General features: G+C 43.0%; 1 protein-coding gene across 1 annotated transcript in view; it reads right to left on the bottom strand.

The window, feature by feature from the left end:
- LOC100082549 (guanylate cyclase 2G-like) overlaps nt 1-14,646 on the bottom strand; it is a 47,394-nt gene that overhangs the window by 14,095 nt on the left and 18,653 nt on the right. The window contains exons 12-17 of the mRNA XM_029081564.2: nt 13,591-13,662; nt 8,848-9,016; nt 7,405-7,560; nt 6,201-6,378; nt 5,347-5,487; nt 1,001-1,193 (exon numbers count right to left, since the gene is read on the bottom strand). Of these exons, the coding sequence (XP_028937397.2) occupies nt 1,001-1,193; nt 5,347-5,487; nt 6,201-6,378; nt 7,405-7,560; nt 8,848-9,016; nt 13,591-13,662 (909 nt within the window). The remainder of the gene's footprint in view (nt 1-1,000; nt 1,194-5,346; nt 5,488-6,200; nt 6,379-7,404; nt 7,561-8,847; nt 9,017-13,590; nt 13,663-14,646) is intronic.

Raw genomic sequence — 14,646 nt, 5'->3', positions numbered from 1 at the left:
ATCATCATCATTTAATAAATGCTGGTTTGGCTCCTCATAGACTCAACCGGTTTCTTCCAGCAGATGTTGAAAACGATTTCCTCTTTTCTCTTTTCCAGCTCCTGTGAATTGAATTTTCTCTCTGTGGCATTTTCCCTGCAGCCCTAGAGGGGTGTAGAATAGTTTGTTCTTTTTTCTCATGGTGTTTGTTAAGCACTTTCTATGTGCCAGACACAGGACTAAGCACTGGGGTAGATACAAAATAATCAAATTGGACACAGTCCATGTCCCATATGAGGCTCACAGTCTCAACCCTTATTTTGCAGATGAAGGAACCAAGGAACAGAGAAGTTAAGTGACTTGCTCAAAGTCACTCAGCAGACAAGTGGCAGAGCGGTAACTAGAACCCAGGTCCTTCTGGCTGATTGTATTGTAAGGGTCACGATCCAATCCCCTCCTAGAAAAATTCATTCTTACACTCCAGAATCCAGAGTGGATTACAGTTTTGTTCTGTTTATGGCTCTCTTGAGTTGTCAGAAGGGTGATGAGAGAAAGCATAATGGTCGATGCAATTTTAAACATTTCCCCTTTTAAAGAGATAATGAGGGAAAAAACCATAGTGGTAACTTTGGTGATAAACCAAGAGGAATGAAGTAATGAGTTTAAGAATTGAGTTGAATTTCAGTTGATGGCCGGTGATGTTTTTACACTCATTCCCCCCACACCCCAAGGAAGCAATGGGAGCCCATAAGCCAGTAGTGTTCTCTTGTTCACCACCAGTTAGCAGTGGGAACCCCGAAGTTGGTGGTATTCTCTTACACTCCCTCCAGGTAGTAATGGTTCTTATTAAACACCCTGCACCGAGTACTGTACTGAGCTCTGGGAAAGAATACACAGACAGAATTAAACACGGCTCCTAGTCCTCGAAGCTGGTAGTGTTCTCTTACTCGGTCCCAGAGCTAGCAGTGGGAGCCCAAAATACAGTCGGGGACCCTTCAGAGCCGGAAGCCGGGACCCTTACCTTGTAGACGTCATATGTTTTAATGATGTTATCAAACAAGCTGTACAGGTCATTGAGAAGGTTAACGACTTGCAGCGGGGAGCTGAGGGAACACAGGTTTGTGAATCCAACGATGTCTGAGAAGAAGATAGTGACAGAATCGAAGTGCTCCGGCTCCACCGATCTTCCGGCTATCAGCTGTTCACCGATGAAACTGAAATGGAAGAAAATCAACAGAGATTTCGTAGTTTCTCTCCTGAACAACTCAATTCACTTTCAGACTCCAGCATTTTGAAGGGAGATATGATGGGAGTCAGAGGTCATGGGTTCAAATTCCGGCTCTGCCACTTGTCACCTGTGTGACTGTGGGCAAGTCACTTAACTTCTCGGTGCCTCAGTTACCTCATCTGTAAAATGGGGATTAACTGTGAGCCTCACGTGGGACATCCTGATTACCCTGTATCTACCCTAGCGCTTAGAACAGTGCTCTGCACATAGTAAGCGCTTAACAAATACCAACATTATTATTATCCAATCCCCCAAATTATAATTTTGTTTATGGGAGAGCAAAAATCCCCACTTTATTTCCCTTCCTTCCTGTTATGTCAGCCCGTCTGCAGTCAATTAATCCAAGAGTCTTATTAATTGGGCACTTACTGTATTCAGAACACTGAACTAAGCACTTGGGAGAGTACAATACAACAGAGTTGATAGATTCATTCCTTGCCCACAAGAGCTTCGGGGTTAACATTTAGGTAGCACCTACATCCTCATTGCACTTACTTGCTTATCTTTATACTCTATTGTTTCTCTCTTCCTGAATTATATTTCAGTGTCTGTCCCACCCATGCTAGACTTAAGGGCAGGGATCATGCGTACTAACTGGATTAATGTGTACAAATGGGCTTCAGAGTCGGGGGGACTGGGTTCTAATCCGGCTACTCTACTTCCCTGCACTTAACTTTTCTGTGCCTCAGTTTCCTCATCTGGGGATTCAAACCTGTTTTCCATCCTACTTAGACATGTAAGGCAGGGACTTTGCCTGACCTGATCATGGTGTATCTACCCCAGTGCTTAGCACAATGAGTAACAAATACCACAAGTCTTATTTTCCCAAGCACTTAATACAGTGCTCTGCACAGAGTAAGTGCTCAGTAAATACTGATTGAATAAAAGATTATCTCTGAGGAACTCTGCCATCGACAGGGAATCTGTACCCTCCAGGAAACCAGACTTTGGTTACAGAATTGACTAATAGGGCTTTAGCTATCAGGTGAATTCAACTTCTGTTGGTTAAAGGCATTTGTAAATAATGGCACAGTCTGTTGGAAATAAGTTAATGTGACCGAGGACTGTTTTTCACGCTGTATAAAGCTATAGAAATCCAGTCCTTCTGTTGGAAAATATAAAATAAGGTGAACAAGCCCGCATTTGTCGAGCTTTATTTTTTGAGAGGAACCTTCCATTGGAAGAGTTCACTTCTGATCTACATTTACCCCAATGAATCTAACCTTTGCCCCCAAACAAGTGTTTCCAGGATTGCAGGCAAGAGAAACACTGTTGCAGCTTCAGTCCTGCTTCACAAATCATCCTGCCTCTCAGACCACACCACTAACTTACGTAGCACGTCCGACCCATCACCAGACTGCACTGTAGGTTAAAGTCCTAGGAAATGCAGCCAAATCCAATTTGGCCAGGAAGCTCAAACCTGGGTGTTTTCTGAGGGAGAGACAGTAGCGTCTTTTAAAAGCCCCCCGATATCTGAGTGATGCTCACCCTTAACTGGCGAGGAACCAGAAAGGGTATCTGACTGTGTTTTCATGAGCACGGAGTGCAAGAGATTTCCTCTCACTGTCACTCCAACTCACTTTCACAATCTTGCCTTTGGAGAGGACATCTTTGAGTAGACAACAGCTCTACTTATCCCTCCCCCCGCCACACACACACAATAATAGTACTAGTAATAGTAATAATCGTGGTATTTTTTAAACACTTACTAAATGCCAGGCTAAGTGCTGGGGTGGATAAAAGCAAATCAGGTTGGACACAGTCCCCATCCCGAGTGGGGTTCAGTCTCAATCCCCATTTTACAGAGGAGGTAACTGAGGCATGGAGAAGTGAAGTGACTTGCCCAAGGTCATACAGCAGACAAGTGTGGAGCCATCCTGGTGGAGCCAGGATGAAAACCCAGGTCCTTCTGACTCCCAGGCCTGGGCTCTATCACTAGAACATCCTGCTTCTCACCCCACAGTCACCGGGACATAGAAATTGGCAGGTTAAGAACCTATCTGTTTTAGAAAATGAGTTCTGGCTGAAGAACGAGCCCAGTGAAACAAAATAATTTGTTTGAACTTCGCGTGAACCAGGGGGGAAAGAGTGGAGGGGGAGAAACCGAACAAGCCCTAAGTTAGATGAACATGTTTTTGCTCATAACCACTACAACAGGGGCCCATTTAAAAATAAGCTGTGAAAAGATGTAGATTTTCTATTATCAGGGAGTTTTCTTGGGGAGAAGAGACTTGGAAAGCAAACGTTTGCTGCTCAACGGGATAACTATTAAGGCAAGATTGCCACCTTGTGGTACAATCCCTGCCAGTTCATCCCACTACTACATCAGGGACCCTTTTCCATTGCTCCCTTCAAATTTTTTCATTCTAGAATTGTCTTGCCTTCTTTCTGAAGGTTCATACTTGCTTGGTTTGTACTTCCCAAGCTCTTAGAACAGGACAGAATCATCTAGTGGATCGAGCAAAGACCCGAGAGTCAGAGGACCTGGGTTCTAATCCTGTCTGCTGTGTGATCTGGGGCAAGTCACAACTTCTCTGCGCCTCAGTTTCCTCATGAATCAAATGGGGCTCAAGACTGTGAGCCCTATATGATGGGGCAGGGACTGTGTCCAACCTGATTAATCTATCCCAGCGCTTAGTAGCCTGCCTAGCACATACTGTTTAAATACTATAAAAAAAGAGCATTGAATCCAGTGGGCACTAAATAATGTTATTATTACTACAGCAAGACATAGCACTGCTCCATGGGGCTTGGTTTCAGGAAATCTATTAATGTTCTTATCTGTTTCTCTCCTAGATGAGTGAAGATACTTCTGTCATTTGTAAAAATCCTGTGGAAGGCAGCTCTTTACAGACACAGATTGGATGGATGGATGACAACATGTCATTTAATCATTTGGAAAAAAAAATGACTGGGTCTGCATAAGAAGGCGCTCACTTCCTCTAGAGCTTTTGCAAAAGTATACTTCACGTAGTCAATATCCATACACTGTGGATGGCTGTTTCTAACCAGGCTAGAGAGGATCCAGGTGACCACGAGCTGTTTATCTAGATGATTAAAAACATTTTTAATCCCATCTACCCATAAATTTTCGTGATGCATTTTTGGCAACATATGTTCAGGTAACTGAGGCCCAAGTGAATTTTAGGTCTGAATTATATGAATAATTTACTAGTGTAAGTCTGTCTAGCAAAAGTCTATCAACCAGAGAAATTTCTCATTGTCAGGACAATTACCTTCACCCAGACTAAAACAGATAAGATTGCTATGAGGGTATTTGAAAATGGATCTGAACAAGGTGGATTTCAGAGAGAGTTGTGGTGGAACTACTTAGTTTGAATCTATTCTCATGGCAGTATTTTCAATGGCAGGTACTACACAGTGGGAAAAGTCTAGGTATCCATAAGTGAGGTGAAAACTGAGTACTTGAGAATGAAGTTCGGAAAGATGATCCTAATCAATTGCATTTGGTTTCTGCTTCAGCTGTCTTGGCAGCTAACAAGAGTTACAGCTGGTCACTCTAAGAGCATGCTTTTCCCCTTTCCAGATCTGTGTGACAGTAAACTGGGAATGCCGATAATAGAAATTCCACAGTTCAAGGAAAAATGGATCTTAACAGTCCACTAGCTTTCATTTATACCAAATCACAGCCAAGGGGAAAGAACACGGGACTGTAAATCAGGAGACCTGGATTCTAGGCCTGGCTCCACCACTTCCCTGCTATATTTCCTAGGGCAAGCCATTCAATTGCTCTGTGCCTCAGTTTCCTCATCTGTAAAATGGGGATATAATGGGTATTTATTGCATGCTTACTGTGTGCAGAGCACTGTACTATGCACTTGGGAGAGTACAGTATAACAAGACACATTCTCTGCCCACAACGAGCTTAAGTCGAGGGGAGAAGTGGAAGAAGATGCTTAATCCCGGGGTGAAGGAATAAGACACTATTGCCCAGAAGTGAACTTTTATTCGCTAACCTAACCTTGAGTAGGTTATTATGATCTAAAATTAACCGACTGCAAAAATGCGTTGTCATCTCTAGCCTAAGGCAAACTGGAATGGATAAATTTTGTGGCTACCTGGGCAACATGGTGGACAAAAGCTTTTCTGTCTTTTTCTTCTCTGCCACAAGCTGAGTTGTCCGCTCTTCCACAACTTCTTCTAGGTGATTTGCATACACTTCCAGTTTGTTCACCATGTTGTCCAATATGCTCACGTGGCTTAAATGAAATCCAGACACAAAAGACATTTTCACTAAGTAACAGATTCCGGCCCACCCAGAACTAATTTTTCCTTTGGTCTTCTCATTAATGCCCAGACAGTTTTCTACTACGAAATGAAACCTGTACATGCTGCCTTCTCAGCACACTTCACAAGGATAGCCAGACACCAAGTATAATGAATAAAAAACGGGTTTTGAATGCCATTAAAGGTTGGATGTCAGGGCTAGATGAGAAACCTTCAGCTGCATAGAAAAAGGAAGTGTGTGTTTTTGTATCTGTTGTTATATTGCACTTTCCCAAGCGCTTAGTACAGTGCTTTGTACACAATAAGCGCTCAACGACTATGATTAAATGAATAAATGAAGTGCAGAGTAGAGTAAATTGGCCAATTAATGGTATTTACTGAGCGCTTGCTGTGTGTAGAGCACCATTCTAAGCATTTGGGAGAATACAACAGAGTTGATAGATACAACCCTTGCCCACAATAAGCTTACAGTATAGAGGAAGACCAGTGAATTTAGGCTAAAAATATTATTTTGAAGCAAAATAAAGTTTAGGGTCCCAGTGGCCCAGAATGACACTCCTCAGTTGCTCAAATTCTTGTTTAATTCTCCATTCACTTGGAGTTTTAGACCCAATGTCACCCTATGTTACTAAGCTAATACCATTAATATGCAATATAAAAGTGTTTCTCATTTGGGTTAACTCACCCTTCGGGGCTTGCTTCTCTTAATCTTCTCTTCACAGAGGAGAATGTCGGTCTTCTCTCTGGCAATTCGTTCCAACATGCTTTCAGCATTGTAACGATTCTTTCGCCGCATTTCTCCTCTGACAAGGAGGGTCTCAGGGGCACAAGAGCAGTGGGATCTTTGATTCTATTGATGATTTCTGTGTTGGAAAGCAATGGAGCTGGTCTGAATAGCTTTAAAAGGATGCAATATTTTTACAAAGACAATCCTCCCCTGCATTTTTTCCGGATCCATGAGCTTAGGCAGGGAGCTGGGGTTTTTTTAAGGGTATCTGTTTAGTGCTTACCATGTGCCAGGCTCTATACTAAACATTGGGGTAGGTAGAACATAATCAGGTTGGACACAGTCCATGTCCCACCATGGTGCTCACGGTATTTCCACTAGGCTACGCTGCTTCTCAAATGGGATCCATAAATGTTCCCATTCTGGTTAGCTCACCATTCACCTGCTCTATTTCTTGGTGAGTTAATGTTTTGCAAAAAGCATGAGAATTTGGCCACAAATTGCTGGCCCAATTTTATTTTTGATGATCCTATTCCCTGCACTTAAAGTTGGGTCAGAATCAGAATTTTTTTAATTAAATATATTACGATAGCAGGAATTTACATAAATATTCTTCTTTGGGGTCTGCTTTGAACAAAATCGTACTTCCACTGAGTAGCAAAATGGCCTAGTGGAAAGAGCACTGGTTTGGGAGTCAGGAGATCTGGGTTCTAATCCCAGCTCCATCACTTGCCTACTTTGTGGGCAACTTTTTTGTGCCTCAGTTTCCTCAAATATAAAATGGGGATTAAATACCTGTTCTCCCTCCTTCTCGGACTGTGAGCCCCATGTGAGACAAAGACTGTGTAAGATCTGATTATCTTGTATCTATCTCACCTTAGCACAGTGCTTGAGGTGCGGTAAACTCTTTGTTATTATTATTGCATTTATTGAACACTTACACTGTGTTAGGCACTGTTCTATGTTCTGGAGTAGATACAAATTAATCAGGCCCTTTCCCATATGGGGCTCAAAGTCTAAGGAAAAGGAAGGACACATATGACAATTATTATTCCATTGCTCCTTTAAGAAACAGACTACTTCTCACTTATTGGTATGAGATTCAAAAAGAAAAAGAACACCCTGAGATGAAAACACCAGCTACAGCAGTACCACAATTTACCTTCAGCTTCCTTATTCAGTTCTTCAAATGGGCCCTCTTCGTTACTGTAAATCAGCTCCCTCATAACGACAGCAAAACTGTAAACATCACCCTTCTGGGTGCCATGTAGCGGGTATTCCTCCAGTCGTAGCAGTTCCGGGGCGGTCCAGTAGAGTTCTGCAAGCCAAACCCAGAATAGATTTAGGAAGTGTAGATGGGATGATCTACTTTTGCAGCTTCAGAACTACTTGCCTGACCACAGGTGTTTTCATTTTTTAAGAGAATTGTTATTTGGGGAGACGAGAGGGTGCACAGCGTAAAAGAAGTCCGGTGAAGATCAATAAAAATGGGGCTGTAGGTTGGAAAAGATAAAAATGAAAAGTTTAGCCCACTTCCCACCAGTAGCGATGGCCAGGAATGGCAGGGTGGTTATGACATTGACAGGGGCTGATGGGAATTCTTGTGGACCAATGGATTTTTTTCTTTTGAAGCGATCTGCAAACAAATCTTGCCTCTGTAAGAGAGTTACTGAAGACTCACCCTGTCATTTAAAAAACCCAGTCTTGGGCTGCCAGGATGCAGGGCTATTCCTCATAGCCTGACAGAGAACTTTGTTGGTCTTTTTTCACCAAAAGGTGGGAGGTCTTTATGACTTCCTAAGCCATGAGAAGCATCTCCAGGGGCCTTCAGGCTACTGATACATTTTGAATCAGTCACTACGTAAGTGCAAGAGTAATAGAGTAACCGAAGACAAGGCTTTGATTATCATCATCATTAACCACAGCATTTATTGAATACCTACACGTACAGAGCAGTGGGCCTGGGAGTCAGAAGAATTGGGCTCAAGTCCCTGCCCTGCCACTTGTCTGCTGTGTGACCTTGGGAAAGTCACTTAGCTCTCAGTTCCTCAGTTACCTCATCTGTAAAATGGGGATTAAGACTGTGAGACCCCATGTAGCTCTATGTGGAACAGGGACTGTGCCCAAACTGATTATCTTGTATCTACTTTGTATAGTGCCTAGAACATAGTGTGTTTAACTAAAGTGCCATTAAAAAAAGGATTGTGGCACCCAAAGGAATGAAAGGAAACTGTGCTGTTAAAACTAGCAACCATACACACAGCAAGAGACAATTTTACAATCATTTGGTGAGGAAGGGATTGTCAGTCAATAGCCTTCTTATTAGGCATGTCTACATACTCCAAAAAAAAATCTCACCATCAGTAGTGTCACCTTGAAAGCCAAAGAACACTTTTATATATCCTAAATGACTGATTTCTATGAATTACTACATTGCATTATTATTTACAGTGAAGACCAGCCTGACCAATCAACTCTAGCGAAATTAAGAAAGTCGGGTGGTAAGGAAGGAGTTTATGGGTACCAGAACACGTTTTCTAAAAGAAAACCATCTCTTTAAAACTCCTCTGACATTTTGTTAACTCAGAATTCTTGGGCTGGTTACCTGAATAGTTCTTCATTTTCTTCAGACTGGCTCTGTATTTCCTTCCGTACTTGAATTCCCACAGCCCAAATCCCGACAGCTTCACTTGCATCCGACTGTCTACCAGGCAGTTTGAAGGTTTCAGGTTTCCGTGAGAGTTCAGAGGGCTGTTGTGGAGGAAGAGCATCCCCTGGAAGAACAGAACTCAGGGATGAAGTAGTGCCTCTTGGGAAAGTGACAGGAAATGTGGCAACAGAAAAAAGGACTGGCTGGGAGGACAGGGGTCTTAGGAGGTCTTAGTCCTGGCTCTGATCCTACACCTCCTCCCCTCATTTACCTTCCTCCTCAACTCACTTCTTCCATCTGGCACCAAGATTGGATGAATCTTTCACATAGGGTGGAGAAATTCACTGCTGGCCAATCTGGATGTGGATATGGGTGTGAACACTAGGACCCCAGGAGCCTCTTAAAGTTTAAATGCTACTTTCTCAAAAATGACAAACTGTGGCATAGAGTGGAGGAGAAATTCAAGATAAAATAGGTCTTGATGAGACCAATAGGACTCCAGTTTTCTTTTTTTTTAAAATGGCATTTGTTAAGCGCTTATTATGTGCCAAGCACCGTTCTAAATGCAGGGATATATACTAGATGATTAAGTTGGACACAGTCCATGTCCCACTGGGAGCTCACAGTCTTAATCCCCATTTTACAAATGAGGTAACTGAGGCACAGAGAAGTTAAACGACTCACCCAAGAACACCCAGGAGATAAGTGGCAGATCGGGCATTAGAACCCAGGTCCTTTAAACTCCCAAGCCTCTGCTCTATCCACTAGGCTATGCTGTTTTCTCCCCCCTTTAGGGTTGTACCCCAATTTTGTACAGGAAGTTAAAGCAGGGCTGCCATGCCCACAGGTCTCATCCTATTTGGTGGATCTTGGAGACACTAAACCATCCCAGGATACTTTTAGAATTTGAGCTATTTGTTAATGGTTAGATTTCTCACTATTGGCTTCAGAGCTCTCCATCACCTTGCCAACCTCCTACCCCACCTCCCTTCTCGCCTTCTACATCCCAGGCTTCATACTCCACTGCTCGAGTGCTAACCTTCTCACTGTGCCTCATTTTCACCTGTCCCACCCTCGACCCCTGGCCCAGGTCCTACCTCTGGCCCGGAATGCCCTCCCTCCTCAAATCCACCAAACTAGCACCCTTCCCCCCTTCAAAGACCTACTGAAGCTCACCTCCTCCAGAAGGCCTTCAGACTAAGCCCCCCCATTTCCTCTGCTCCCCCTCCCCATCGCCCTAACTCCCTTCTTCTACTCTATTCCTCTCTCCGCCCCATGGCACTTCTGAATATATGTACATATTTATTATTCTATTTATTTTATTAATGATGGATATACATCTATAATTCTATTTATTTATATTGATGTTACTGATGCCCATTTATTTGTTTTAATGTCTGTCTCCCCCCTTCTTGACTGTGAGACCGTTGTTGGACTGAGATTATCTCTAGTTGTTGCTGAACTGTGCTTTCCACATGTTTAGATGTTTAGTATAGTGCTGTGCCCACAGTAAACACTCAATAAATATGACTGAATGAATGAAAAGCAGCGTGGTTCAGTGGAAAAAGCACGGGCTTTGGAGTCAGAGGTCATGTGTTCGAATCCCAGCTCGGCCACTTTTCAGCTGTGTGACTGTGGGCAAGTCACTTAACTTCTCTGTGCCTCAGTTACCTCATCTGTAAAATGGGGATTCAGACTGTGAGCCCCACGTGGGGCAACCTGATTCCCCTGTGTCTATCCCAGGGCTTAGAACAGTGCTCTGCACATAGTAAGTGCTTAACAATTACCAACATTATTATTATTATTATGTTTTGTGCCCTTACCTTCTGTAAAAATGACTAAGCCTGGTGTCTCGTTCTGTGTATATGTGTGGGTGTGTGTATGTAGTTGGGAGACATGGAAGGAGTCACTTGCTCAGGCATCCTTTTCGGTCAGTGCTGGCAGTGGAAAAGTCTCCATCGCTTCCATCCCTTGTAGTCCCTGCTCCTTCATTTACCCAGGACTTTATGGAGATTTTCTGCTCCTTCCCCAAGCATACTGGGTGGAATCTGAGAAGGATTGTGTCTGGCTTATCTCGCATGTAACCCAGTGCTCAGTACAGTGCTTGGCACAAAGTAAGCACTTAACAAATACCATAATTATTGTACTCCATTCATTCATTCAGTAGTATTTACTACTGCACTGTACTAAGCACTTGGAATGTACAATTCGGCAAGAGAAAGAGACAATCCCTGCCCAATGACAGGCTTACAGTCTAATCAGGGGAGACACAGTGACAGGGAAGTCAGGGAGAGGAAAGGGCTTGGGAGGGAAGATAAGGAGCTCAGTTTTGGACATGTTGAGTTTTAGAAGAGATATTTTATCCCCAGACATGAAATTAATTAGGAGGAAGAACAGGTATTTAATCATCACAGAGACACAGAGAAGCTTAGTGGCTTTCTCCAGGAAAAGTAGCTTGGTGAAGCAGTCATCTCAGGAAAGATAAGAGTTAACAATTTGTTGTGTTTTCTGATCAAAGAAAGCGAGTGGTTTAAGTTTATAAATGTGGCTGGTGGACTGGTTAGCTTTGACTCCTTAGAATTTCCATTTCCCAAGAGTAGGGGAGTAGTATCCCGGGTGATCTATCCAGCATGTAGAGATCTCTAAGTAGAGGATAATGATAATAATAATAATAATAATAATGGCATTTGTTAAGCGCTTACTATGTGCCAAGCACTGCTCTAGGCGCTGGGGTAGATACGAGATAATCAGGTTGTCCCACGCGGGGCTCGCAGTCTTAATCCCCACTGTACAGTTAAGGTACCTGAAGCACAGAGAAGTTAAGTGACTTGCCCACAGTCACACAGCTGACAAGTGGTGGAGGTGGGATTAGAACCTACAACCTCTGACTCCCAAGCCCAGGCTCTTTCCACTAAGCCACGCTGCTTCTTTAAGATGGATATGTTATCTGATTCAGCAATGAAGCACATAGGCTTGAACGTCACGAAACCTGGTTTTTCATCCTGGTTCCATCATTTGCCTGCTGGGTGACCCTGGTCAAGTCACTTAAATTCTCTATGCCTCAGTTTCCTCACCTGTAAAATGGGGATTCAATACTGTTCTCCCTTCTTCTTAAACTGTGAGCCTCATGTGAGACTGGGACTGTGTCAGACGTGATTATCTGGTATCTACCCCAGGGCTTAGGACAGGGTTTGGAACATGGTAAGTGTTCAACCAGTGCCACAATATTCATTATTATTATTATTAATGCTATTATCAGGGCATGCAAAGAAACTGTGGGAGCTTATTAATCCTATAGTGTTAATCTTAATATTTAATAATAATGATAATAATAATCCCCCCTATTTCTTTGTGGCACACCCTTTTATTAATTCAGCTGATGTATCGTTTATGATGTTCCATTAAGGACACAGATTGCAGACCTATGACAAAACCCAAGTCTTGGGGGTGCAGAGCCTTGAGACGGAGAGTCTTACTGGGTGGGGAGGGGGGAATCCTTTTCATCGCCAATTAATGATCAAGCTCCATCCATGGGGCACATCCTATTCAGAACAAGTAGAAGACCCAGTCTTCATCTCTAGACTGGCTTCCTGCCTTTGGATAATTTCCTTCTAATCTGAGGACACCTAGGAGCCATCATTAGACTTGTTTCAGTCCTGAGAGAGGCAATTAACTTCCGCTGCTGAATAGATTAAGAACCCGGTGTCAACTAGGAGAAGCCTGCAGTGTCAATTTACCAAGAATAGCCCGGCCCCCAGCCCCCAGATGGTGAAAATGGAACTCTGTGAGCATGTTATCTGCTATCCCTGGCTCCTCTCTCTGGCTGCCCCCCCAAAAGTCTCTTTCCAACTCAGCAGCCGCTGGTGCTGCTGCCAATTCCCTCTGAAAGATTCATGCTGGGCTATCCGGTCCTCCCACCGAAAGGACAAATTCCCTTCTCATCATCCTACCTGGGTGAGGGGACACTGACTGAGAGGCTAGCCATTTGAATTACAGAGAGGAGGTAGACTGCATTTAGTGCTTATTTCCCCCTTTTTAAAATTTAAATAAATAATAATGTTGGTATTTGTTAAGCACTTACTATGTGCAGAGCACTGTTCTAAGCACTGGGGTAGATACAGGGTAATCAGGTTGTCCCACGTGAGGCTCACAGTCTTAATCCCCATTTCACAGATGAGGTAACTGCGGCACAGAGCAGTTAAATGACTTGCCCACAGTCACACAGCTGAAAAGTGGCAGAGCCGGCATTCGAACCCATGACCTCTGACTCCCAAGCCCAGGCTCTTTCCACTGAGCCACGTTGAACCCCTTGTTTATGCTTTCCTTTAACTCTGCTTTTCTATCAGTTTTACCCTACTGTTTCTACTCAAAAAGGAAGGAAATTTGAATAGTCCCAAGTCCTAGGTTCCTACCTGGAATCATTTACTTTCAAGTGCCTGTAATTTGCATTCAGTCACTAGGTGTCACCTCATACTACGTCCAGTTTTCCTTGCAACAATTCAGTTAATCTGATCTTGAACCTTGTTAAAAAGGTGCTATAGGTTCTTCCTATAAAGTTGTTCACCGAACACAGGAAGCTGTAACTAAGCCAAAAGTTTGAATCCACAGGATGAGTCTTTTAGGCACAAGACTAGTAATTGCAGTTCATTTCCTCCTCCTGATAATTTATCGTAAATGTTTGTTTCAAGTTATACTCACATTGACTATATCATATGCAAAAGAAAGCTTGAATATCCAATCCAATTCAATATCGGAATTTCTCATAACATCCTAAAAAACAGAATTTTTTAAAGTTGATTGTGGTTTAAAACTCAATTTAAAAAAAGTTGGCATTTGTTAAGGGCTTACTATGTGCCAAGCACTGTTCTAAGCACTGGGTAGACACAAGGTAATCAGGATGTCCCACTTGAGGCTCACAGTTTTAATCCCCATTTACCAGATGAGGGAACTGAGGCACAGAGAAGTGAAGTGACTTGCCCAAGGTCACAAAGCTGACAAGTGGCGGAGTTGGGATTAGAGCCCACGACCTCTGACTCCCAAGCCTGTGCTCTTTCCACTGAGCCATGCTGCTTCTCTAACTTCTCTAACTCTAAAAACTCAAAGTTTTATGAATAGGACATTTTAGAAATGATCCAACCTGCATGCATAATAATAATAACAATAACTTTTGTTACTATGTGCCAGGCACAGTTCTAAGCACAGGGGGCTGGGGAAGATACAGGATGACTAAGGCAGACATAGTCTGCCTCATGAGACTCATGAGGGAAAACATGAATTGAATCCAAATTTTCCAAAGAAGTAATCGGAGCACAGAGAAGTTAAATGACTTGTCAAAGGTCTCACAGCAAGCAAGTGGCAGAGCAGGGATCAGAACCTAGGGTTCTGGCTCTCAGGCCTAGGTTCATTCCAGTAGCACACACTGCTTATAAGGTGAAATCAGATAGCATAGCCAGAAGGATTTTAGTTATACTGTGAGGTTCAGTGACCTGGTTTGAAAGTCGGATTATCAAATTTAGTCATCCTATATTAGCTACAGGAAAGGGAAGGTAGTTGTCAATAATCCTATCAACCGACTGCCATTTTTTCCAATTAGTATATTTGGAAATGGGAGAAAGCCACGGTTCAAGTCTCAGGAATGGATGTCAGCTTCTTATGATCACAGGTACATACGGGCAGCTGTTCGAACATCTTAAAGATATGGCTTTCTCCCACTTCCAAATACAGTGATTGAAAAAAATGTGGAAGCTACAAACT

Source organism: Ornithorhynchus anatinus, chromosome 16 (assembly GCF_004115215.2).
Source record: "Ornithorhynchus anatinus isolate Pmale09 chromosome 16, mOrnAna1.pri.v4, whole genome shotgun sequence".
Lineage (NCBI taxonomy): Eukaryota > Metazoa > Chordata > Mammalia > Monotremata > Ornithorhynchidae > Ornithorhynchus > Ornithorhynchus anatinus.
Note: the sequence above shows the minus strand (reverse complement) of the source record. Positions and strands in the feature narration are given on the sequence as shown.